The 26,352-nt window shown below is 44.0% G+C and overlaps 1 protein-coding gene across 1 annotated transcript in view; it reads left to right on the top strand.

The window, feature by feature from the left end:
* The first annotated feature begins 308 nt into the window (after positions 1–308).
* Positions 309–26,352, top strand: part of LOC148509528 (inhibitor of nuclear factor kappa-B kinase subunit epsilon-like) — a 145,968-nt gene continuing 119,924 nt past the window's right edge. The window contains exons 1-3 of the mRNA XM_088443002.1: positions 309–491; positions 1,571–1,675; positions 1,838–2,037. Of these exons, the coding sequence (XP_088299128.1) occupies positions 309–491; positions 1,571–1,675; positions 1,838–2,037 (488 nt within the window). The remainder of the gene's footprint in view (positions 492–1,570; positions 1,676–1,837; positions 2,038–26,352) is intronic.

The following is a 26,352-nucleotide window of genomic DNA, read 5'->3' as shown; positions in this document are numbered from 1 at the left end:
GCTTCAGGGTGATCCACAAACATGGGCATTTGGACTGCCTTCCTCGCATGTTGCCCTTCAGACTGTGGATGCCTTTTTCCTCCAGCTGGGCCTGTTGTATGATGACCCAGATAAGGTATTACTTGCAGAATCCAAGCTTCGCTCTCTTAAACAGGGACAAAAAGCTGCAGAGGATTATTGTTCTGAATTTCATAGATGGGCAATGGAATCAGGCTGGAATGATTCAGCTTTGCGTAGTCAGTTTCGGATTGGTCTTTCTGAGGTAATAAAGGACATTCTTGTACAATATTCCCCGGCAAAGACTCTGGATGACTTCATGCAGACAGTTATCCGTATTGACCGTCGTTTACATGAAAGACGGAGTAAGCAGCAGTTGCCTACTAGATCTCCCCGATATTCTTCGTGGCCCCCTTCACTGGATCGTGAGGAGCCTATGCAAGTTGGAGCTTCTCGCCTGTCTCCGGGAGAAAGGCGTAGAAGACGTTCACAAGGTCTCTGTATATACTGTGGAGACAAGGCTTATTCCATAAAAGACTGTCCTTTGATATTCGTTAAAAGGCAGGGTCTAAGTGTACAGAAGGGATTACACTTAGGTCTAGCCTAAAGTTCCTCCAAGAATTCAGTACTTGTTCCTGTATCCATTCATTTAGCTGATAAAGAGTTCAAGACACAGGCTTTTTTGGATAGTGGAGCAGCAGCTAATTTTATGGATTATGCATTCTTTCAGAAGTTAAAGATTCCTGCAGTTCCATTAAAGCAAGAAGTTTCCATTTGTGGCCTGGATGGAGGCTTAATCTCTAAAGGAACTCTTAAGGCTAAGACACCTCTTATTCGGCTTACCATGGGTGTTTTACATATTGAACTCATTTCATTTTTTCTTCTGCATTGTCCTTCGGTTCCAATTGTATTGGGCCTTCCGTGGCTTAAATTACACAATCCATCCATTGACTGGTCCCCTGGGGAGATTATTAAGTGGAGCCCTGAATGTCAGTCCTCATGCCTTTCACTCAGTGTGCGGATGCTACAATGTCCTGAAGTTTCGTCCGCTTGTAGCATTCCTCCTCAATATTTGGATTTTGCTGATGTGTTTTCTAAACAAAAAGCTAATGCATTGCCTCCACATCGACCATATGATTGTGCCATCAATCTGGTTCCTGGAGCCAATTTGTCTAAATGTCGTTTGTATTATCTGTCCATTCCAGAGAGTAAAGCTACAGAGGATTAGATTAAAGAGGATTTAGCCAGAGGATTTATTCGTCCATCCAAGTCCCCGGTCGGTGCAGGCTTCTTTTTTGTCCAAAAGAAGGATGCCTCTCTACGTCCATGTATAGACTTTAGAGGACTTAACAGTATAACCATCAAGAACTCATACCTGCTACCTCTTATTTCTGTACTTTTTGATCAACTCAGAGCAGCAACAACTTTCTCCAAAATTGATCTCAGAGGAGCTTATAACCTTATTCGCATTAAGGAAGGTGATGAGTGGCAGACCACTTTCAACACCCATTCAGGTCACTATGAGTACCTCGTCATGCCATTTGGACTCGCTAACGCTCCTGCTGTTTTTCAGGATTTAATTAATGACGTCCTTCAAGAGTTCCTGGGTGTTTTCGTGGTTGTCTATTTGGGTGATATCCTTATTTACTCCAAGACAGAAGAGCTCCATGTTCAACATGTTCGTTTGGTTTTGCAACAGCTTTGTGAGCATCACCTTTTTGCTAAATTGGAGAAATGTGAATTCCACGTTGCTCAAGTATCCTTTCTGGGTTATGTCATCTCTACTGTGGGATTTTCAATGGATCACAGTAAAGTCAAAGCAGTTCTTGAATGGGTTCAGCCCAATACTTTGAAGGGCATCCAGCGTTTCCTTGGATTTGCTAATTATTACCGGAGATTTATAAATTCTTTCTCTACCATTGTGGCTCCTATTGTGGACCTTACCATGAAAGGAGCGGATGTAGAGAAAAAGGCAAGGGAAAAGGGCAAAGCAGAGGACAAGAGAAGAAAAGCAGTCGCACAGGGATACAGCAATACCCGGTAGATATACAATAGGGTAATAATGAAGTCAGGGGGTGCTCCCTGGAGTAATATCAGTATTGTAAAAAGAAAAGAGAAAAAAGGACCCCAAAAAGTGAGGCACACCCCAGACAGAAAATTACACTGAATTACAGCATAAGAAAAGAATGAATAAAAATTCAAATTTTAATCGGTATTACTAAAATCAATGCTAAATCTATAGGCAAGAATCACGCAATCACTGTACAACACATAACACAAAACAAAAAAGACAGTCACAATACAAAAGTATCTCAAAATCGTGTTGCGCAGTGGGATGGATAGTAGAAAAAGTAATTACTAACCTACTAAGTCCCAGTGTTATATGGTCATGGAGACCATTCTGGGATATATCTACTTGGAAAATCCTCCTCCTCAGAAATAATGTGAGGGATTAGTAATCATCAAATTATATGGTAAATAATTACCACAAATGGCTCTTGACCAAAAACTCGCAACAGAAATAATAATAATAATTAGTACTGGGAAATATATTCCTCATAAACATGGCAAAAATCAAACATAACAAAACATATATAGCATACATTTGTCAACAAGACATAACATGATTAAAAAGCTGTATACCACAATCAATAATTAACCCCGTTTCATCAAATAGATATGTGAGTATATTGTATACATAGAGGCGTCCCTCTATTAAATGTATGAGAGCATATCATGTGTTTTATAGGTTTGAAATACAGAACGTATGTACTAAGGGGTCAGATGCTGCTGTTCCACATCAATGAAATCAGAGGATGTGAAATGAGTTTCACTGTCACCAGTTTCCTCTGGATGTTTGGTTGTCTGGGCGGTTGTGGACCGATTTAGTAAAATGGCACACTCTGTTCCTTTGTCCAAGCTGCCATTGGCCAGAGAACTTTCTTCATTATTTATACAACTGATTTTTAGACTTCACGGATTGCCTTTAGATATTGTGTCTGATCGTGGCACTCAATTCATTGCACAATTTTGGAGAGCATTTTGTTCCTCGATGGGTATTTCTATCAGTCTCTCTTCAGGATATCATCCACAGCCCAATGGTCAGACGGAACGTGCCAACCAGTCTCAGGAGCAATATTTACATTATTTAATTTCCAAATGTCATTCAGATTGGGCCCTGCATTTGCCTCTGGCAGAATTTGCGTTCAACAATGCTTGTCATTCAGCTTCATCTGTGTCTCCATTTTTCTATGTCACCGGTCAGCATCACAGAGCTAACTCCTTTGAACCTAATGTTTCCAGTATGTCTACTCCGTCATCTGTGTCTCTGCTTCGCTGTATTTGGAGCAAAGTTCATCAAAGTCTCTGCAAAGTTTCTCTTCGTTCCAAGAGTATTGCTGACAGGCATCGAAGACAGTGTTTATTGAAAAAGGGAGATTTGGTCTGGCTTTCTACTATCAAGCTGCGCCAACCAACTCATAAATTGGGACCTAGATTCATCGGGCATTTTCGCATCATTGCTCAAGTGAATCCCGTCGCTTTCAAGTTGCAACTACCCAATTCTTTACGTATTAACAACACTTTTCATTGCTCTCTCCTCAAACCGTTTTTTTCTTCCACGAGATTTGGAAGTAAGCCTAGTGCCAAACCTGGTCCAGTGACTGTCCATGGTCAACAGGAATTTGTTGTTGAAAGAATTCTGGACTCCAAGTTCTCCAGAGGTAAAGTACAGTTTTTGGTTCATTGGAGGGTTTACGGCCCAGAGGAACGTTCCTGGGTTTCGGAAGATGCATTCCATGCTCCCAGACTGAAAAGACTTTTCTTTCAGAAGTTTCCAGATTAACCTGGGTCTGGGGGTTCTCAACCCCACGTCAAGGGGGGGGGGTACTGTTATAAGTCCAGTCCAGGACTTGTCTCCTGCCAGTATTCCTCCTGCTCCTGACCATGCTTCTAGGTTGCCGGTTGCTAGGAGACCCAGACGTCAGAGGATTTCACATGTTTCCTCCTAGTGTTGCCTGATTGGCAGCTGATCCTATTTGAACTTCCTGGACTGTCGCCGCCCTGTCGGCTATAGAGTTTTCATGTGGAACTTTTGGTTATGCAACCTGCTTTCTGTGCATCCAGACTTCCAGTTATAATCTGTACGTGCTGCATGTGTTCTGCTCACCGGCTTCTATGTGACCCAAGTAACCCGGGTTCAAGCATCGCTGTCTGCAGAGCCCTCCAGGCCATATAGCAAGTCTGCTTCTATACCACGTTTCAAGCACCGCTGTCTACTAGGCCCTCTAGGCCATACATCTATCCTGCTTCTACACCACGTTTCAAGCACCGCTGTCAACTAGGCCCTCCAGGCCGTACAGCAATCCTGCTTCAACACCACGTTTCAGGCATCGCTGTCTACTAGGCTCTCCAGGCCATACAGCAATCCTGCTTCAACACCACGTTTCAAGCATCGCTGTCTACTAGGCCCTCCAGGCCATACAGCAATCCTGCTTCAATACCATGTTTCAAGCATCACTGTCTACTAGGCCCTCTAGGCCATCCAGAATTCCTGCTTCTACACCACGTTTCAAGCATCGCTGTCAACTAGGCCTCCTGGCCATTTAACAACTTTAGTTCGGACTGTAAGTCTACAGTATATTCTATTGACTGTCCTATTGTTTCAGCTCCTTATTACATCATGGACATGTTGTGTTTGTACTGGCCCTCCTGGTCCACCATATCATTTATTTAGTTTACTGCCATTATTCTAATATTCTGCTTGTGACTGTTCTTCTATGTGCCACGTATCTCCAATACCTCCATCTCGGTCCTAGCAATTGCTAGAGGATCGTAACAGTACTCCAGCTAAATATCACCCCGAAAATATTACTGGACTAAAAAGGAAACATTGTGCACCAACGAGCTCACAAGTAGAGTCTAGGCTCCAGAAACAATTATCTATTTGGTTTAATATTGCAGTATTAAAATATTTATTGTTTAGTTCCCCAATAAATAAGTAATATTGTTCAATATAGAATTTCTTTAACAGTACTGTTATGCATGCTATGTTATATGCTATTATATGATTGATGTTTACTAAATTCTGAAATGTATAGTGCATTAATTTACTACTACTTGCTGGAAATTGTTGTTACAAGAAGACATCTTTCATCCTGTACCTGTGAAATAAAGCAAAGCTGTTTGTAATGCTTGTAATTACTATCCATGTCTAAGTATTCCTAGGAGCTTAGAACAGTAGGGGTACTTGCCTCTCTGAAAGGCTTGGGTAATACCAGGTATCGTGGGTTCTGGTTATCACATCTACATTGGCACCAAACCTTTGGAACTGGCGGCCTTGCTGCTTATTTGCGTAGCATGACTGCTGATACAGCAATGTTTATAATCCTTGTCCATGTTCTACAATGCTTTGTACTGTAAGAGGTAAACTTACTAAGAATCGTTTTTCTTCGATTTGGGCTTTTTCTGCCATGTCCCGCCACGTTGGCAAATCAGAGATTTACTAAATGCATCTGATTTAGGCTGGTACTATCAGTTATCCCATTAACTGATAGTACCAGCTTAAATCAGAGCCTCTTCTCTGGAGAGAGTCAAGCGTGCGGCCGCCTGGAGGAAGCAGTGACACCGGGACCGCAGGATCTCGTGACCACATGGGACCCAGAGGTCACGCCATCCACTGTGTGGTTGACGGGAGTGGGGAGCAGGGCCAAGATATTGGACACATGGGATTGGCAACCTATGTGATCCAGTAGTATCGCCTATGCCCCTCAGCTCCGTTACACCAGGTTGCATTTAAGTCTCCTCCTACCTTGGAGTGGAGCGCGTAGAAAACAGCGGGTATAGGCAGAGACACAGATTCACATCAGTAATCACGCCAGCGCCTGCAGAGAACACCGTCCCTATCTGTGTGAACTCAATCCTCAGAGCAGTGACAACACAAGGAAACGGACCATTTTCCCATTGAGAATGGGGACACATACCACCAATCCATCATCCGGAACAGGGTAAGAGGTGTATCACCAGGTATGGGACACCGACCTTAGTGACACCCTAACCACTATCCTCATATAACTGTATAGATATCATGCACATTTTTTCCCGAACATTGTACAGCTTATTAAAGTGACAATTTGACTTCGACACTCCCCTTTTTTTATATATACAGTATATTTTTTATTTCATTATTTTTTATTTTATTTAAATTTTTTTTGTATGATTGGTATGACACCATAGTATTTTGTGTCCAGCTACAATTCAAAAACATTGGGTTGTCCCTGTACTATTTATTTTGTTTTTAGACATGTTTCAAATGTATGTATAATTCTCTGTGTCTCATATAAATATTGTATTATACTCAGCATCTGGCAGTTCTCTAATTAATATACAACACTGAGATATATACAATTAGAATATCCTCTAGAGTGCAGATCCGTTCACCATATAATAGACAGCATTAGACCACTGGTCAAAACCTTGAATGCTTTACATAAACCACAATAGAAATCACGGATTTACTAGGAACCGTGATGTTAAAAAGATTAAAATTATGTCAAAATTGCATCTACACAGAAATTTTAAATAGACCTGCCTGTGTGCGGTCAGCTTGTCTGAAGTACTGCACAGAGCAGTATGATATGTGCAGGCTATGGTGTGTTAAAGTGTAAAGAAATTGATAGAACTGTATAAAACAAAATGCCACTTCCGCACTTTCTCAGCCTATCAGCGCTTCCCCCATGGACTTCAACAGGAGTTACTGGCACTGATCCAATCATTTTGTGTTAGGCATTTTTTTGTTATATAAAGACCATAGGCTTCTACATGGACCCAAGAGGATCCGATCCATGGATTGGGGAGTATGAATTGTTTTTTTTTTTTTTACAATAAAGTACTTCTGCATTCAGTATCTGTGTCCTGTTGTTTTTATTATATTTTGTTTACAGTGGGACAATCTATGCATGCTGGCACTTGTTGTCCAACAAGTGCCGGCATACCCAGGCAGGCTTGCTGAGACCTATAGTCCCACTGTATAGAACAATATTATTTTCTATATTTTACACCATTACACCAGCACCCACTGCCACCGCCACCAGGGGTGCCGGGAATAGCTCAGGGCTGGTTGATCCTCAGGACGAGGGAACCTATTTTATTTTTGGGGTCCGGACTTTACGAGGGTTTCCAGCCCTGGGCTGACCAGTTTGGGCTGGGATTACATTATGGCAGGGTGACCCCACGCTCCGTTTCCCCCTGCTATAGTGTAAACACCCCAGCTGTCTCAGCCCAGTGCTGGTTACTAGAAAAATGGGAGGGATCCCATGCCACCGCCCCTCCCCGATTTACCAGTACCAGCCCAGGCTTAGAGGTCCAGGGCTGGTTATCTTTAATTTTATTCATTTATCTACACGTTAACACAATACAGCCTGCACAGATCATACTGCTCTGTGCAGTGCTTTGAATCTGCTGCCGACTGTCATCAGATTCATAATTATTATTAGCTTTAAAGTCCATCGTAAAGTGGCTTATATAACAGAAATCTCACAAGGAGGAAAACCTATGAGTACCACCATCAGATATAAATAGGCAGTCAAATGTGCTGCTTAGTACATTTGTGATTTTGACCTTCAATGTCCATCGATTTGGTTCAGAAGTCAAACACGATTCTTAGTAACTTTTGCCCTAAGTATCTCTTTTTTTTGTTCATACTGTTTGTTTCTGTAATTTGTAAGGAGCTGTAGACCCCTTGTGGCACCAAGAATGATGATGATGATAATAATAATAATAATAATAATAATAATAATAATAATAATAATAATATAACAGATATAATAATATGTTGATTAACTGAATGTGGTTACATTATGTAGGAGCCGCTGCAGCCATCAAGACCAGGTAAGTCACCTCTGGGCCACCAGGGTTGATATGTCGGCATGCTAACATGTTGAAATTTCATCACTGTCTACTTGATGTCGACGGACGTTATGACTGTCAACATATCATACCTAATCCGTACAAGCACAATGATATATAGTCACCCCCTTTTAATCCTAGAACATGAGAGGGTATAAGAAACGTTGCTAAGATGCACACAGCGCCATACATCAAATCCAGAAACAAAAGTAGAGATAATACATGATGTACTAATCTAAGTCAAATACAGTATACTAATATACAACACTCATTTCCTGCTCTCAGCTCACAACCTTATCACCTGCACACTTTTCTTTATCACCTCAAGCTGTGTCACTAAAGTCTGCCGAGCCTCCTCAAACCCGCAGATATATTAACGCTATTCATTTTTATCAACTTTTAACCTCTCTGCAACAACTGATTTTACCAATCTCTACATTCTCTTCTCCTGAGACTGCTGTATCGCTCCTTATCCAAACTCTAACAATAGCCCTTGATGAATTGCCTCCAGCTACCCATTACACTCCATGTAGATTTAGATGTTATGGCTTTCTAAAGTAACAAGATACTGTGCCTACAATTTCAAGGGCAAGATTGCTAAGATCTGAAATGAAATGGTTTGCTCGTGTTCAGCCTGTAACCTGCTCAATTCCTTCCCTTAATCCTCTGACACCTCTTCATTTGAGCCCACAAATGAAGATGGAGTATCTACCCTCCTTTCATCTTCCTACTCTACTACCTCTTCTCTTGATACAGTATGCAGTCGGGAAGTCGGTGGACCTAATCCCGACAGCCGACTTCCCGACTGTCATATCCCTGCAAGGGTCTAAAGACAGGCGTCGACATGCCGATCGAAGGGATGCCGGGCGCCGAGCGCGGATAGCCGCTTTAGATTTAGGGTTCCCGGGGGAGACTTAGGGTTAGGCACCCCCCGGGAGGTTAGGTTTAGGCTAGGGGAAGGGGGGGTTAGTGTTAGGCACCCCTGGAGAGGGACTTAGGGTTAGGCACCCTGTTATGTTACAGACTTATTCCAAAATGGAATAAATTCATTTTTGTCCTCAAAATTCTACACACAATACCCCATAATGACAATGTGTAAAAAGTTTTTTTTGAGATTTTTTCAAATTTAAGAAAAAAAAAACCTAAGAAATCACATGTACATAAGTATTCACAGCCTTTGCCATGAAGCTCAAAATTTAGCTTAGGTGCATCCTGTTTCCACTGATCATCGTTGAGTTGTTCCTACAGCTTAATTGGAGTCCACCTGTGGTAATAATCAGTTGATTGGACATGATTTTGAAAGGCATACACCTTTATAAATGAATTTATTCCATTTTGGAATAAAGCTGGCCACACACTAGACCAACTTACATCCAGCCAGCCAACTAGTTGATTGGTTGGAATGAAAATCTGGTAAGGTATGGGAGTAACTGATGATCAGCAATTTGCTCCTAAATGCCAGAAAGCAGATGAAAATGGTCGTCAGACAAGTTTGTTAAATGTGTGATTTAAACAATTTGTTCCAACAACAGTTTTTGTCCATTTTCTGGTGTTTGGGAGCAAATTGCTGATTGTCATTTGCTTTCATACCTTACCAGATTTTCATTCCAACCAATCAACTAGTTGGCTGGTTGGACAGATAATCTTTAGATGTGTGGTCAGCTTTGTAACATAACAAAATGTGGAAAAAGTGAAACGCTGTGAATACTTTCCGAATGCACTGTACCTGGGTTGGATTGCTGGATCACTCGACCCAGAAATCCAACCCTCTCCCCTTTTACACCAAAGAGCTACCCGGGTTAACCCTGCAATAACCTGGGTTTTAGCTCTGGTGTAAAAGGGGTATAAATGATTACTATTCAGAAAGACATTTGCCTGCAGGAAAATGTAAGGTGCCATATAAAGTTTCAATAATGTTGCTATAGATTTTTAAATTATAATTGTTACATTGTATCTGTAGCTTGTTTGTTGGTTATTTTGCGGAAGTGCTTTTTCTAAGATGAAATTTTAAATTCTTTATTATACATGAATTGTGTTTGGAATAGTAAATTATGTAGTTATCAACAAGGAACAAAATGTCAAACATGTCAAAACTACCAAGATAACTATCTCATTTTACCGGTTATGCTGGTTTTTTTCTGTTTCTCGTTTTTAAGTTATTTCTTTCTTGCCAATTTAATATTATTGACCTTCTGATTCCCAGTTTCAAAGCCGATACTAATACAGCCATCTGTTATTTTTCAATAGTCAATGTGACACACCGAATTCCTGAGGTACAGCACACTATAAATTCTTTACCTTGCAGACGTGAACACAATTACACTGTTTGACATTTTGAAGTATTTACATTTATAGTTTGTATTCCGTCTGGAGAGTGACCCGAAATAACCCGACAATATAGAATTTCATTTAAAAAAAAAACTTAGATTGAAAACTTCTCTTATTAGTTTTAGTTGTATATTTTGAATACACGCAAGAAAAAAAATGTCTTAGGAACATTTTGTTGAAAGTAAGTCTTTAACAAGCACTCAAATATATTTCCTGCTATAGATGATAAATGTGGAAAACCTTTTTAGTTTTCGTTGAAAAAGCCAGAAAAGCCCTTAGTTGATTTTTTCTGTGTTTTTTTTTTTTTTTGGGGTGAATGCTCAAATCCAAAACCCCTAAACATTATTCAACATCAATTCTTAAACCCACATGAAGTTCCATACGTAATGCTCCAATACCATCAGAAGTTCCGTCAAAGACATGACCCTTCAAACTCACTTTCAGATCCATTCTAATACAGGGCCTTATTTAGAGTTGTACGCAAACCCGATGTTTTATGCACAACTCTGATGTTTTGTGATTTGCCTATGTGCGGGATCTGTACTGCGCGTGTGATGATCTGTGTCTGCGTCGACGGTCGCAGTGTCCGATAAGCCACAGTATGATTGACATGCTGCTGCCTTTTTGGGGCGGTGACATGGAGCTTCACTAGCCCGGACATCCTTAGTAACCTGAGAGTTACTCAGATGTCCAATGGGGGTTGGATACGGGATGCCGTTGCTCGTGATCCTGGCGGTCAATATCCTGACGCTGACATCCGGACAGGATTAGGATACCGACACCTGTCGGTCGGTGTCCTAACCTTCCCCCTCTCCCTACCCTAACCTTCCTCCCCAGTGCCTGAACCTAACCTTCCCCCCTAGTGCCTAAACCTAACCTCCCCCGCCCTGCATTTCATAAACCTAACCCTCTCCCTTTAGTGCCTAACGCTAACCCTCCCCCTAGTGCCTAACCCTAACCCCTAACCTTCCCCCTAACCCCTCTATTTACCTTCGAGATGCCATCAGTTGGGATGCCGGTACCGGGATTCTGACAGGTAGGGAACGCCGGAATCCCAGCGGTCGGCATTATGACCGTATCACGTCCAATGGTCATGCAATTGATCTGTTGGCTGCATCTGCGGATGAAGCATTGGATCAGAGAAGTCGGCAGTGGCGTTTTATAACTTAAGATGTCTCCTGTGGCTTTTGCATACTGTAGCACAGCGGCTGTGTACAAAGACCCAGAGTTTGTGCTACAACGTCAATCACTGAATCAGGCCCATAAAGACATATTGCACACCTTTCTATTGACCCTATACCACTCAATAAGAGTATAACAATCAACATTAACAGCCCAGTCATATGAATCATCTGACAATGTTCAAGCAACAATAATCCAATTGAAATGTTCCTCAAGTTCCAATAACACGAGTTCTCTCATTGGTGTGGATCTATATCTCCTTCAAGGTTTTGCATCTGGATTTGGTTTTAAAAAAAGCACCCTCAAGCGTTTTGGTTTTGGATCTGGATTTTTTTCAATAAAAAATAGATAAAAAGTTTTAAAAACAGCTGAAATCAAGTAATTTATGCGGTCCAAAACCCAAACGCAAAAAGCCAAACCGCAAAAAGATCAGAATCGTGACCCGGATTTACCTGGATTCATAAAATTCGGGTGGATTCGGGTTTCTGGAGAATCGAACCGCACATCTCTAATTATAATGCAAAAAAGCAAAGATGACTTAGAACAAGTAAAACACACCTTAAAATATGAAGGGTTATCTTAACATCAGTTCATTAGAGACCGAATAAACTCAAACGAGTATATTGCTCTGACTGCTTTAGTGTCTGTTGCCACAGTAGCACGTGCAGCTAATGCTGGTATCAGCCCATGCAGTGGTGTACAAGTTTGCATCTGCATGTGCAAGGACTGAAACGCCCCCTTTGAGCATTGATAGACGCTGTAATAACACTTGGGGTGTTTGGTGAGCCGGAGGCGCATGAGCGGACACCTTCTCACTGTATTTTTTGCGAAAAGTACAACATATCAAAGTTACAGCATCGGCAATGGTTACTGATGAACTGTGCAAGCAACAGCACCATGACCACAAAGCCTTAAAAGCGGTGGGGCAGTGTCTAGCAGCACTGTAGCAAACAGATAAAAATAACACCGGCGCTGACAGGGTGGTTTCTCTAAGCAGCTGCTAAAGAAGGGATAGTCAGTCCCAAAGGTGAACCAGAAATTTAAATATAAAAAGCAGCGCTAAAACTTTAAATCATTTATTTGGATAATACCAAAAGTACATAAATCACATAGAATAACACTAAATGACATTTAACCTAAAATTGTTACTTGCAAGTAAGACAATTTGTAAAGAAAATAACAAAAAATAATAAAAAAATATTAGAAAAGGCACTATTTGAGATAAAAATAGACATGCATGTCAAAAAATTAATTAATGTAGACTTAATGTCCTCAATATACACCTGTGTCAGGCAATATAGGATAGACCGCACCAAATGTAAAGCACTGGAATAAGTTCCGTAATTAGGACTGGATGAAACAGTCAGCCGAAAAAGGGAATCCAATAGAAGACTGAGCACATGAATGTCCTCACCGCATGGACCCTCCTACATGGACAAATATTACCTCTGTAAGTCTCTGAAGGGTGGTCCAATAGTCATAGTGGTGGTGGTCAACAGTGTGCCTCATAAGATGTGCAGCACTGTGTGGAAATGTTTTTCCGGACATCACAACTAGCCCTATAGCTCCATAGTTAATTTCTGCAAAAGATGACAAACAGTCACGATGTTGAAGCCTATCTAACAACTTTTGAAAGACAGCTGAGAGTTTTTCTATGACAAACTCAAAACTGAAATTTTAACTTTATTGAGTGCCACTATGTCTGTTCGAGCACAGTGAGTTCATTGCTGGGAATACCAAATGGATAAACCTCCCCACTCTCAAATCTATGACCTCCTCCATCTCACCAAGAAGTGGCTAAAGCCAGAGACTCTAATAGAGCCTCAGATCATGGAAAAGGTAATTTTGGACCAATATCTATGGTCCCTGTCTGCAGTAAATAGGTGAGCCATGGGGATCCTAAAAACAGCAGATCAGCTTGTGGAAATGGTGGAGAGGTATGTTGTGGCTGAGGAAATATTGTGTCTACACCACTGGCCTCTGGTCCTTCAAAGAAAATCTCAGTGATGTCTGGTAAGACTGTTCCTGGGGAAAAGGGAGCTGGAATCCTGAGGCAGAAATGGCTTTTCAGGCATTAACGGTAGCACTGTGCACTCAACCAGTTTTAATGTCACCTGACCTTAAAAAGGAATTTGTCGTACAGACAGACACATCGGATGTAGGGATAGGTGATGTTCTACAGTATCTCAGAACAAAGATGGTGAAGAGCATCCTCTTATTTGGTTAAGTAGGACATTTAATGTACATGAAATAAATTATGCCACATTAGAAAAAGAAGCATTGGCAATTAAATGTTCATTAGAAATACTCAGGTACTACCTTTTAGGAAAAAAAATAGGTTAATTACTGATCATGCTCCTTTGAAATTGGTAGCTGAGATTACAGAGAGCATCGAAAGAATAACAAGATGGTTCTTGGCATTGTAAAATTTTCAATTCTCCTGGTCAGTGGACTATAGTTGACCAACCCAATAGGTTGAAACAGGAGGGGGAAGATATATGACAAAAGCACTGGGGAAGTTGTTACACAAATAAAAATAATTAATTGTAACAAGGCCCTAGACCACAGGTTCTCAAACTCGGTCCTCAGGACCCCAAACAGTGCATGTTTTCCAGGTCTCCTCTCAGAATCACAAGGGAAATATTTAACTCCACCTGTGGAGCTTTTAAAATGTGTCAGTCAGTAATGAATACACCTGTGGTCCTGTGGGGTAACCTGGAAAACGTGAACTGTGTGGGGTCCTGAGGACCGAGTTTGAGAACCACTGCCCTAGACTAATGTGATATTGATTGGCTGATGCATGCAGAGTGTGGCCATTTACCCAAGTGAATCACATAATTAGCCAATATATTCCATTGTTTCATGTTTCTTTATTAAACCCATCTACAGGGACCAAGAAGACTGATTTAATAAAGAAATCCAAAATGTTGGAATTCACAGGCTGATTTTGTCATTTATTGATAAGTTCATGGAGTGGCGTCCAACTGGATGTAATATAAGTACTATAAAGGGTATACAATCGGGAAGCCGGCTGCCTTAATACCGGCAGCTGGCTTCCCGACTGTCATATCCCGGCGAGGGATGAAATGCCGGGTGTCTAGATGTAGACGCCCGGCATTTCCCCGACACCGGGAGGCTGCCGCCTGACATCCCGATTGAAGGGATGCCAGGCGCCGTGAGCGGACAGCCATGGGGGGGAGGATTAGGTTTAGGCACCCCCCCCGGGGGACTTAGGTTTAGGCAGCGGGGAAGGGGGGGTTAGAGTTAGACACTTGGGGGGGGAGGTTAGGGTTAGGCACCCCTAAGGAGGGTTAGGGATAGGGGGTTAGGTTAGAGAATACTTACCTATCCACGATCGGGATTTCCAGTGCTGTCGGGCTTCCACTGCCGGGAACTCTGCTGATGTCGGCCAGGCGCTGCCGGGAATCGAACCGGCGGTATTTCATACCGATTCCCTATAAATGACTGGCACCTGGAGTTGTATGGATGCTAATTATGGGAGTGCCGACCTTAAATAATTGTATATACTCTCTCTCTCTCTTTCTATCTTGCCTCATGTTTCTTTTATCCTGTGAGTGCCGTCTGCCTAAGGACTGTATATACAACCTTTATTCATATGGGAGCTATAGGATGGCAAAACAATATTTATATGTAAATTAAGAAGGAGGGTGTCCCTGGTGCAGTATACTGGATGTAGACTAGATGTAGCCATCTATAGTCCTGACTGGCAGTCTCATTCACCCAGGGTACAAGCAGTGTTGGACTCTATCCGTGAGGCAGGATTCATATATATATATATATATATATATATATATGGATAGAAGCTCTGCCCTCACTAAATACACTAATTATACTCCAAATTGCAATATATGTTGTTAATATATGTTAAACTGGCCAACTCACCCCAAAGTTGTTCCCATTTTTTCCAACAAGGAAATTGTCATGCTTTTTCCCATATTAAATATCACTCAGAGTTAAAAAAAAACCATATACATATATATATATATATATATATATATATATATTTATATATATACACAAATATTTATGTATATATATATATATATATATATATATATAGATAGATAGATAGATAGATAGATAGATATATACGGTATATATATATGTATTAGGGGTGTGCACCGGCCACTTTTCGTGTTTTGTGTTTTGGTTTTGGATCTGGATTTTTCTTCGTGTTTTGGATCTGGATTGGTTTTGCCAAAACCACCCTTCCGTGTTTTGGGTTCTGGGTTTTGTGTTTTGGATCTCTATTTTTTTTTAAAAAAGCATAAAAACAGCTAAAATCACAGAATTTGTGGGTTTTTCTGCTCCTATGCTATTATCAACTTCAATAACCTTAATTTCCACTCATTTCCAGTCTATTCTGAACACCTCACACCTCACAATAGTGTTTTTATGTCCAAAAGGTTGCACCGAGGTAGCTGGATGACTATGCTAAGCGACACGAGTGGGCAGAACAAACATGTGGCCCATCAAGCAGTGACACTGCAGTGGCAGACAGGATGGCAGTTTGAAAAACTAGGCCCCAAACAGTACATAATGCAAAGAAAAAAAAGAGGTGCAAGATGGAATTATCCTTGGGCCCTCCTACCCACCCATATGTTGTATAAACAGGACATGCACACTCTAACAAACCAATAATTTCAGCGCCAGGGTCTGCCACACGACTGTGGCTGAAATGATTGGTTTGTTTGGGCCCCCACAAAACAAGCTGGCAATTAATCTGTCCCTGCACAAACTGGCTCTATGGAGGCAAGATGTCGTCCTCATCCTCCTCATCCACCGATTCCTCATCCTCTTCAGTGTTGTGTACATCCTCATTCTCACAGAGTATTAATTTGTCCCCGCTGGAATCCACCACCACTCTGTACGTTCTGGAGGTTGGTCTCCCTGGAAGAGTTTATAATTCATTTTTATGAACATCATCTTCTCCACATTTTGTGGAAGCAACCTCCTACGCCTTACGCTGACTAAACACTCTTTCGGAGTACACACTGGAGGGGGTTGGTAACTCAGGTAAAATAGAGCCAGTTTGTACAGGGGCCTCCAAATTGCCTCTTTTTCCTGCTAGTACAGGTACGGACTGTCTGAAATGCCTACTTGGATGCTGTCACCGATGTAATCCTTTAACAGACAGACGCACATTTGTCGCTGCTGCTTTGTGGATGCAGGTGCGGCTAATGTGCATACATTTCACACACAAACACAGAAAAAAAGAAGATTATTTTATTTTGTTTGGAGCGCACTTTGAGGGTTACACCACCCTTTAACAGACAGACACACGCTTTTCACTGCTGCTTTGAGGATGCAGGTGCGGCTAATGTGCATACATTTCACACACAAACACAGAAAAAAGAAGATTATTTTATTTTGTTTGGAGCGGACTTTGGGGGTTACACCACCCTTTAACAGACAGACGCACACTTGTCGCTGCTGCTTTGAGGATGCAGGTACTGCTACAGCCCACACATTTCACAAAGACAGAAAAAAAAAGAAGATTTTTTTATTTTTTATGGAGTGCACTTTGGGGGTTACACCACCCTTTAACAGACTTATGGGACACAGGTGCACACTTGGCGCTGCTCCTTTGTTGATGCACGTGCAGCCACAGTGCACACAATTCGCAAACACAGAAAATAATTTTTTATTTTGTTTGGAGTGCACTTTGGGGATTACACCACCCTTTAACAGACAAGCCACCCTGCCCTTTACTTATGACACAGGCGCAAGCTTGGCGCTACTTTGTTGATGCACGTGCGGCTACTGCGCACACAATTCACAAACACAGAAAAAAATATATTATTTGGTGTGCCCTTTGGGGGTTACAGCACCCTTTAACGGATGAGCCAGCCGGACCTTTACTTATGACACAGGCGCACGCTTGGTGCTACTTTGTTGATGCACGTTCGGCTACTGCGCACACAATTCACAAACACAGAAAAAATATTATTTTTTTGCACTTGGGGGAGCACCCTTGATGGACAGAGCACCCCCTGGACAACACTACAGTGCCCCTTTAGGACTGGGACACTGCACAGGACTTTGGAGTGGACACAGCCCCTATGGACAACTGACTGCACAACACAGCCCAGCCAGCCCTTATGGACTTTGAAGTAGTGGACACAGGGCCTGATTCAGACTGATTCGGGCTGAGCACACGCAAGCGTGTCGATGTTGCCCAAGTGCACATGTGCACGACGGAAGCGGCTCCGTAATGCGCATGCACGAGACCCGAATAACGACGTCCAAGCCGTTATGGGTCTCGCACCAAAGGGGGTGTGCTGTCGATGGTGATTGACAGCACGCCCCCTTTGATGGGCATGCCGGGGGCGTGGCTGCCCAGACGGAGGCGTTCCCATGGGGCCGGCCCCACTGACATCACTAGTGATGTCAGTGGGAGTGCTTTTGACTCTGATAGAGCCAAAAGCACTCCAGGGCTTGTGGCAGCAAGACCCTACCACAGGGTCTCGTCGCAAGCCCGATGGTCGCGATGGTCTAGACCATAGCGACCATCATTTTGGCTGCTCCCTATAGCTGTGGATGGTCACCCACAGCTATGCGAGTGGTCAGGAGGCCGCTCCAAAAAGGAGAAAGGATGGCCCTGATTCAGAGCTAGCGCTCTGTCAGAGCGTCCGGCTCTGAATCAGGGCCACAGCCCCTATGGACAACAGCAGCACAGCACAACACAGCCAGCCCCTATGGACTTTGGAGGAGTGGACACAGCCCCTATGGACAACAGCAGCACAGCACAACACCGCCAGCCCCTATGGACTTTGGAGGAGTGGACACAGCCCCTATGGACAACAGCAGCACAGCACAACACTGCCAGCCCCTATGGACTTTGGAGGAGTGGACACAGCCCCTATGGACAACAGCAGCACAGCGCAGCACAACACTACACTGCACTACACTACACTACACAGCCCAGCCAGCCCTAACTCCCACCCTCCCTCTTCAGTGTCCACAGCCGAGTGAGAAAATGGTGCCGACGTGGGTACCTTATATAGAATCCAAAACCCGCGAGACCCGGAAGGTGGGATGATGACGTTTTGCCTCGATTTCAGATCCGAATCAGGCGGGAAAAGTCGAGCCTGACTCGGATCGGCCTCGGATCGGGGGGGCTCGGAGGGGTTCGGATTACTGAAATCTGAACCCGCTCACCCCTAATATATATATATATATATATATAAATAATTGCTTTATATTTTTTATCTGGGTAAAAAAAATATCTAAATTTCTTTACTTGCAGCCTCAAGTGTGAATCTGGGGTTAAATTTAGTAATTTACTTAACAGCACTATTCAAAAACATGGTGCCTTCAGCGGTTTCAGTCACCAGATTTAAAGGGACAATACTTTTACATACAAAACACTGCTGGTTTTGTGTTTAAAATTATGGGCCTTTAAATCTAGTGGCAGAAACTGCAGAAGATTCAACAGCTTTGAAAGGCCCCGCTTAGTAACTTTATTCCCTGTTGTCCTCTATGGGGGTCTTAAATTCAACAGTTTAAGTTCTTGATAGGCCAGTGTGATGATGGGGAGTCCAGTGGCGGTTCTAGAGTTGGGGCTGCAGGACAGTCCAAAATTCAAATATGGGAGCCACACCAACTGCCTGTAAGTTCCGGCCAGTGATGTTTGGCAGCATTTGTAAGGACAGTTGGTGTGACTCCTCTACTTGAATTTTGGACTGTACTGGAGCCGCTACTGATGGGGACCCACTCACACCAAAAATATGATCTGCAGGGATGATTAATGCATCATAATAACAGCTCAGGTGGTATGTAATTCGGAATGAGCAGCCAGACACGTGCATGTACAAAGTGTATGTTTATTCTGTTTGAGGTGCTGATGAAAGGCAAGGATATTCCCTGCTTGGAGGCCCCACATAAGCTGTTAGCCCAAAAGGCTGGAAGACAGCCAGTCTAAGTTATACCTTAGAGAAGCCCAGCAATCTGTGAATACACCCTAGAGGGGGTCAGGGACATTTCATTGTAGCAAGGTGTGAAACGATCTCTGAACTGTGTCAGTTTAACCAGTATGCCAAACTCCAATGATCTCCTGTGACCCCCTCCTCCAGGACCGGCTCCAGGGCAAACTGCACCATGTGCCGGCCGTGTGCTGTTGGGGGTATGGCATAATTACCGTAGGCCATGCCTCCTTACGTGACATCATTTGAGGGGCATGCCTCCAAATAACATCGGGCTAGGGGGAGCCTCACTAGCTGGGTTTCCCCCAGCCCTCTCATGGCGCTGAATAGATGCCACGCGCATGCTTGCAGCATCCATTCAGACTCCGGGGTCACGGCACCACCACACAGCTGCGGCGGTTGGGGTCCCCAGTCCCCCCATTTGACCACCCGTGGGCCACTTCGGCCCACGGGTGGAACAGTGGGACAGTACTGCCCGGCTGAAATCGGGATGCTGGGGAAGGGTGCGTCCTCTATGAGTTCCATGCCCCCCCCCCCATATACTTTGAAACCAGAGGGGAGGGAAGCTTTCCCTAAGAAAAAGGGGACAGGGTCCACCTAGTATTAAACCTGAGTCCAGTGATCAGTCATTGTTCATTTTCGTGAGGAGGCCATATGATCAGAATGCAACATATCCCTAAGAAGAGACCTCACTTCTGCCATTTTTCAACCCTGCACAGGTGACCTGAACTTTGTTTTTCCCCTTTATTTTATTTCTTGAAATTGCTAGTAACTTGTGTGAACTTTTAATCATGATTATAATCTTTGTTACCATAAGCTTTGAAGTGATTACTTAAAATGAAAACCTATTTTCTAGTTTTGATATTCTGTGATATTCTGTGATTCTTAAACTTACAGACTCCTATGGCCGCATGCTACTGACTTAAAGGTGTATTTTTCTGGTGAAGCGGAACCGAAGAGCCGCAGTGGGAGGGGCATCTCCCAGGCTAACTCTTGGTGGTTCCAGGATTTATGTTTTTGGTAATAAGGTAACCTGCAAACCTCAACCGTCACGACCATCCATCTTAACTAGCAATCTGAGGGCCTGATTCAGACCGGTCGCAAAGCTGCGTTCGTACGCAGCCATCGGCAGTCAAAGTATGCAAATCCTGCAATCGATAGCAAGACATTAGCACGGCCACTATGTTTTTCCGTGCGTTCGCGTTATGAAATTAGACACACGTCATGTCCAGGAAGTCTATTAAACAATTGGTAAAATCGGCTGACATCGGACCCATACACACCACTCGTGGGTAAGCATACCCTACCGCAAGCACTGTGCTGTTGTGTTTAATTCAGCCATGTGACGTGTATGCGTCTTAATTATGCACGTCCCTGAAATGGCGTTCAGATGCACAGACACGCCTGCGTTTGCATCACCATACCCCCAATGCCATTGACCACCCCCTGTCACCAGCAGCCTTGCTACTGGGTCTGAATCAGGCCCTGAGTGCGGATGAGTTCGTGACAAATTGGCGGTGCAGCAATGGGATAAGTAATTGTTTTTTTTATATGAACTTAAGTGAATGCGGCAGTAATTCCGCAAGAGGAACTCAAATTCGCCAAATATCAGAACTCAAAGCTTATATTAGTTAAAAGTCAAAGGGCTCTATTTACTACAATCCGTATATTGAATGCAGATTGTAGTGTGATAATAACGACTGAATTTGCATTGCGAATTCAGGCAATATCACAGGGATTTACTACAAATCCCTTGCAGGGACAGAGCTTGCGAAAAAGCCCTCTCCCTGCGAATCCCATCCGCATACTAGTCATGATATTTTTGGAAAAAATACCGTGACAAAGTGCCCGCGCATGCGCCAACCGGCCATCGCTGCTACCCCCCCAGCGCTAAGCCCCGCCCCCTGGTTCTAAGCCCCGCCACAGTGATTTCGGACCCCCTGCGACCCCCCCCTCTCTTAATTACACTTACCTGCATGATCCGGGTCTTCCATATCCTCCAGTCATCACCTGATGACCGGGCCGCAGTGCACTATGGAAGACCAGCTGACCGGAGGGAGGACATCACCCGGTACCCCGATCACCGGTCCCTGGAGTCAGGGTAGTTAATTTATTTTTTACTATTTTTTTTTGCAGTGATCAGCTTGCGGTCTGTTTAGACCACACAGCTGATTACTGGGACCGACTCCCGGCTCTGCTCTCCCCATCAGAGTGGAGCAGGAGTCCGGTAACCGGAAGAGACCCTGGATAACGCCACCTCCAGGTGGCGTTATTATCACAGGGACTCCCTAGGTATTTTTTTCACATTGTATTTTTAGTAACTCTGGTCGGATCATGTTTCCCATTACAATTATGGGAAATGCGATCTGCTTACTAAAAATAAGTGATACTTAGGGGTTGGAGTAGAATTTTATGAATTCTACTCCATTTGCCCTGTAATAACTATAAATGATACTAAAATAATGTGAAAAGGGTGTGAAAAAACCCTTTTTCACTTTAGTTTAGTAAAAATAATGTTAGTAAATAGAGCTCACACAGTGAGAACAATTTCTGTTCCCCAACCCTGATTTTTTTATTCTGGCAAAGATGACAGCAAACTACAAGAAGCTCAGGAAGGAAGAGCTTGTGGCATGGTGCATGCAGAAGGGTCTGGCCAGTGAGGACCAAACCAGGGAACAGATGATCCAAACTCTAATGGACACAGACCATCAGCAAGGAGCTGGGGGGGACCAAGTGGATTCCTAGCCTGATGTTGGGGATCGGTTGGTACTGGAGGTTACAGGGCCCACCCGTCACGGATCGGGCTCCTCCAATACTTCCAGCGAGGACTCTGCCATGGATCTGTATCTACAGCCGGCTCTTAAGTATATGAAAGAGCCGGACCCTATGATGGTGATGCAGCTTGTACAGTCCTCTAGCCATGGAGGCTGCTGATCGCAAAGCAGCTATGGACAGAGAGGCTGCTGCATTGGACAGTGAGGCTGACTGCAGGCTCCAGTAGGAGTTAGCCAACTCAATCACCAGCCTGTGGCCAGCGACCCAAATCCCCACCGACCGTGTCTTGACCAATTCCCCTGATTCAGCTTGGATGGCAAGTCTGCAATCGCACGCACCCGCTTGCTGCAAAATAATGCAAATGAATGCGATCGCAATTTGACCGCCGCACGATATAAAGCCGCCCACCAGCTTATGAAGCCGCCCACCTTCCTTGACATACATCCGCAAGTCAGCAAAAATATTGGGAACATCGGGAAACATCAGACCCATACGCACAGTTGAGTTCGGATGAGTTCGTGACAGCCAGTAATAAATATAAATAACATAACTATATCCCCTCTTAAATACAGTCATTCCAGCCTTTCTCCATAACTCCAATGTTTCTTTGCTGCATCTTTCAATTTCCTGACATCCTCTGTTGAAGTAACTGAATTGCATATTTATGGACAGTGCGTCATAAAAGAGCAAAATGATACATCTCCCCATTGTGCCTTTATCCCTTTTCATACAGGATAATATCCTGCAGGCTCCAGAGGCATCAGATTGGCATCACATACTATTGCTAAGTTTGAGATCTACAATTACACTTCGACATCTGTAAACCATAGATGTACCCAAGATTGTCTCATCTCAGGTGTAAACTGCTGGAATATTTTGAGCATCAGAGTACATAACTTCACATTTATCCACTTTCTGTTACTGTCTGCATAATTGTCAAATCATATCTGCAAACACATCTAACACAATTTTTTAATTACAATTTCTAAACAATGTAAACATACAGTAATTTGCACCACTTATCTACTTAATTCAGTTGGGCTATGATCCATTGATACAGTAAGTATCCCCTGGAAATTATATTTTATACAGTTTTTGAACCAGTAGATGTTTCAGATAATTGTACTTAGCTTCTACATTAAGCTCCTATTTGAATACTTTTGAAAATTCGAGAATCTAGACCATACTACATCCACAGTAATGCTTCAATACAGACGGTACTTAAGAGTACGCCGTACTGGCATTTTCTTTGTCAGGGCCGTAACTAAAGTGGTGCGACCTGTGCCATGGCACAGGGCACCACAGGGCAGGGGGTGCTGTTCGGCCCTGTCAGTTTTCTGTTTATTATCATTTTCACTTGTAGCTTACTCCTCTATTATCCCCAGCATCTCCTGGCCTCGTCTATCTCTTACCTGACCCTTCCCCATGAAGCCATGGTCCTTTTTCAGGTGCACTATCTTACGTCCCTATTTTAAAAATGTGGAGGGAGGGCGGGTGCCAATGCTCTTTCGGGCACAGGGCACCAAAAAGTCTAGTTATGGCTCTGTTCTTTGTAGCATCATTTTTAAAATGTATGATTAGTTTTGGGAACAGAAATATATTGGCCCTCATTCAGAGGTGCTTGCAAAATGCGTGCGCTCGCTCTGAATGAAGGCGGCCGCTTGTCTTTTGAAGTGCGGCCTCCTGGTCACTAGCTAAGCTGTGGGTTACCATGCACAGCTTTAGCGAGCGACCAGGTTGATGGTCGCGATGGTCTTGTCCATCTGGGCTTGCGACGAGACCCTTGAGGTTGGGTCTCGGCAACCGCAAGCCCCAGGGAGCTTCCTGCTCTGATCGAGCAGGAAGCTCCCCACTGACATCACTGCTGATGTCAGTGCAGCCGCCCACAAAACGGCAGGCGTTCCTTAAGGAACGCCTCTGTTTGTGAAATCTCCCCCCCTCCCCGCCTACAAAATGGGTCAAGCTGTCGATCAACATCGACAGCCGACCCTTTTGTAGCGAGCCCCGGAGCGAGAGAATTTCTCTATCGCTCCAGGGCTTATGCACGCGCAGCTCGGCCGCTGCACGTGCACAGGGCCTAAACATCGACCCGCTTGCGAGCGCTCAGTGCTTGCGAGCGGGTCTCAATGAGGTCCATTGTATCATTGAAGTTATTACAGAAAAAAAGTACAGTAAATAAAGTCAAGAACTCATGTACGTCTTTTGCAGTTGTAGTGTCTGCGACTACATGCTAAAACGGGTACAAGCCCTTCCCTGCTGTACAGTCGTGTGTCTGAATGTACAAGGACTGAGACACCCATTTTGGATGCAACCATCGGGATGTAGTCACTATCCTGGCTGTTGGGATACCGGCGGTCAAAATGTTGGTGCCAGAATCCAGACACCAGTCAGAATCCCGGCATCCCAACGGTAAGTAGTGGAGTAAGGGGGAGGGTTAGGATTAGGGCTTAAGTATAGTCACTAGGGGGAGGGTTAGGTTTAGGCAGCGGGGAGGGGCGGTTAGGGTCAGGAGTAGCGTTCGGATACTGACCGACTGGTATAGTTATCCTAACCCTGTCAGGTTGCAGGCATCGGTATTCTGGCCGCCGGGATCCCGAGCAGCGGCATACCGTACCCAACACCATCGGTCACACTATTGAAACTTGCACCAGCCACATGCTAGGTGCAGATTCTCCGATAGCGGATGGCCTCCAATGTGAGCGATTAAGTGTCAAAGGGCCTGATTCAGAGCCGAACGCTCTGACCAGAGCGCTCGCTCTGAATCAGGGCCCTCCTCCCTAAAAATGGAGCGGCCTCTTGGACGCTCGCATCGCTTTGGGTTACCATCGGGCTTGCGACGAGACCCTGCGGTAGGGTCTCGGTGACCGCAAGCCCTGGAGTGATTTTGGCTCTATCAGAGCCAAAATCACTCCCACTAACATCACTAGTGATGTCAGTGGGGCCGGACTCAGACGGTAAGCGTTCCCATGGGAACGCCTCCGTCTGGCAGCCACGCCCCATTGACAGCACGCCCCCGAATTCCTCGTCACTCGCCGGGTCTCGTGCATGCGCACGACGGAGCTCCCTCCATCGTGCGCATGCGCATTCGGGCACCATCGACCCGCTTGCGAGCGTCCTTCGCTCGCGAGCGGGTCTGAATCTGGCCCAAAGTTCACTCTCATAACACGCCCATAAGATTTCACTCCCATAACACGCCCATAAGATTCCACTCCCATAACACGCCCATAAGATTCCACTCCCATAACACGCCCATAAGATTGGCCATCCCCGTGCATCTGAACAGCCGCCTCCCAGTCACTGCCCCAGAGCACTCGTTACACTTACAATACATTTCTGAGACTGTGCATGTCAAACGCTACTGTGCCTCTCTAAGCACACAACGTGGGATGCATGTGTAATATGACATTTTTGCGACAAAGTGCTGTATTCAATTCTTTTCGCACCTGCGATACTTTTGCATGCAAAATAGTATCATGCGCTCTCCCGCTATTCACCGTATTCAATTGCAAAGGACACAAAAACTGGAGAAAAGTGGAAATGGAGGGTATCTGCGCCCAGCAATGCCCTGAGATTTTCCCCTAGCTCCCTACCTTGCCGCAGTCTCCTCATGCACACCCGACCATTACACCAACCCTTTTAGTTTGGAAGACTCTACGCCGCCTCCCTGATATATACTCACTATATGGCCCTTTAACCTCATTTTTAGCCAACTCTGAATTCTCTCCTGGCATGACTCTCTCACACTTCTCTGGTTGGGCGGTTGGCAGAATTGGGGAAATCAGCCTGAGAACTCCCCAAAAGATGCACTAACATTGGGGATCAATCTAGATGTCCCCGATTAGCCCTACTGCAGCAATTTGGGGGTACTAAAGTGCTGTCATTGCTCCAAAATAGCATATTTGCACAAGTGGTGAAGAGTAGCATAAAGCAGTTTTTTTGGGTGAAAATAAGTAGTCCTGTCAAATTTGGGGTACTTGAAAATGGATGCAAGCATAGTTAAAAATCGCTAAAGTCAGGTTTTCAGTGCCACAAAAAATGCACCTTCAGCAAACACCTGCAATCAAAAAAACACCTCCCCCATACTTACAGACCCCCCAAAAGTCTATTTCGCTAGTTTTTGCATTTGTACCCCCGATTTGTACTTTTTCGCCCTCATTTTCAAAATGCTTTTTTGGGGTGTTCATCTTTTTTATTTGGCATTTTTTGACGCATTTATCCT

The sequence above is a fragment of the Taudactylus pleione genome, unplaced genomic scaffold (assembly GCF_031769625.1).
Source record: "Taudactylus pleione unplaced genomic scaffold, aTauple2 ptg000321l, whole genome shotgun sequence".
Classification (NCBI taxonomy): domain Eukaryota; kingdom Metazoa; phylum Chordata; class Amphibia; order Anura; family Myobatrachidae; genus Taudactylus; species Taudactylus pleione.
This window is presented reverse-complemented; position numbering and strand designations above follow the sequence as displayed.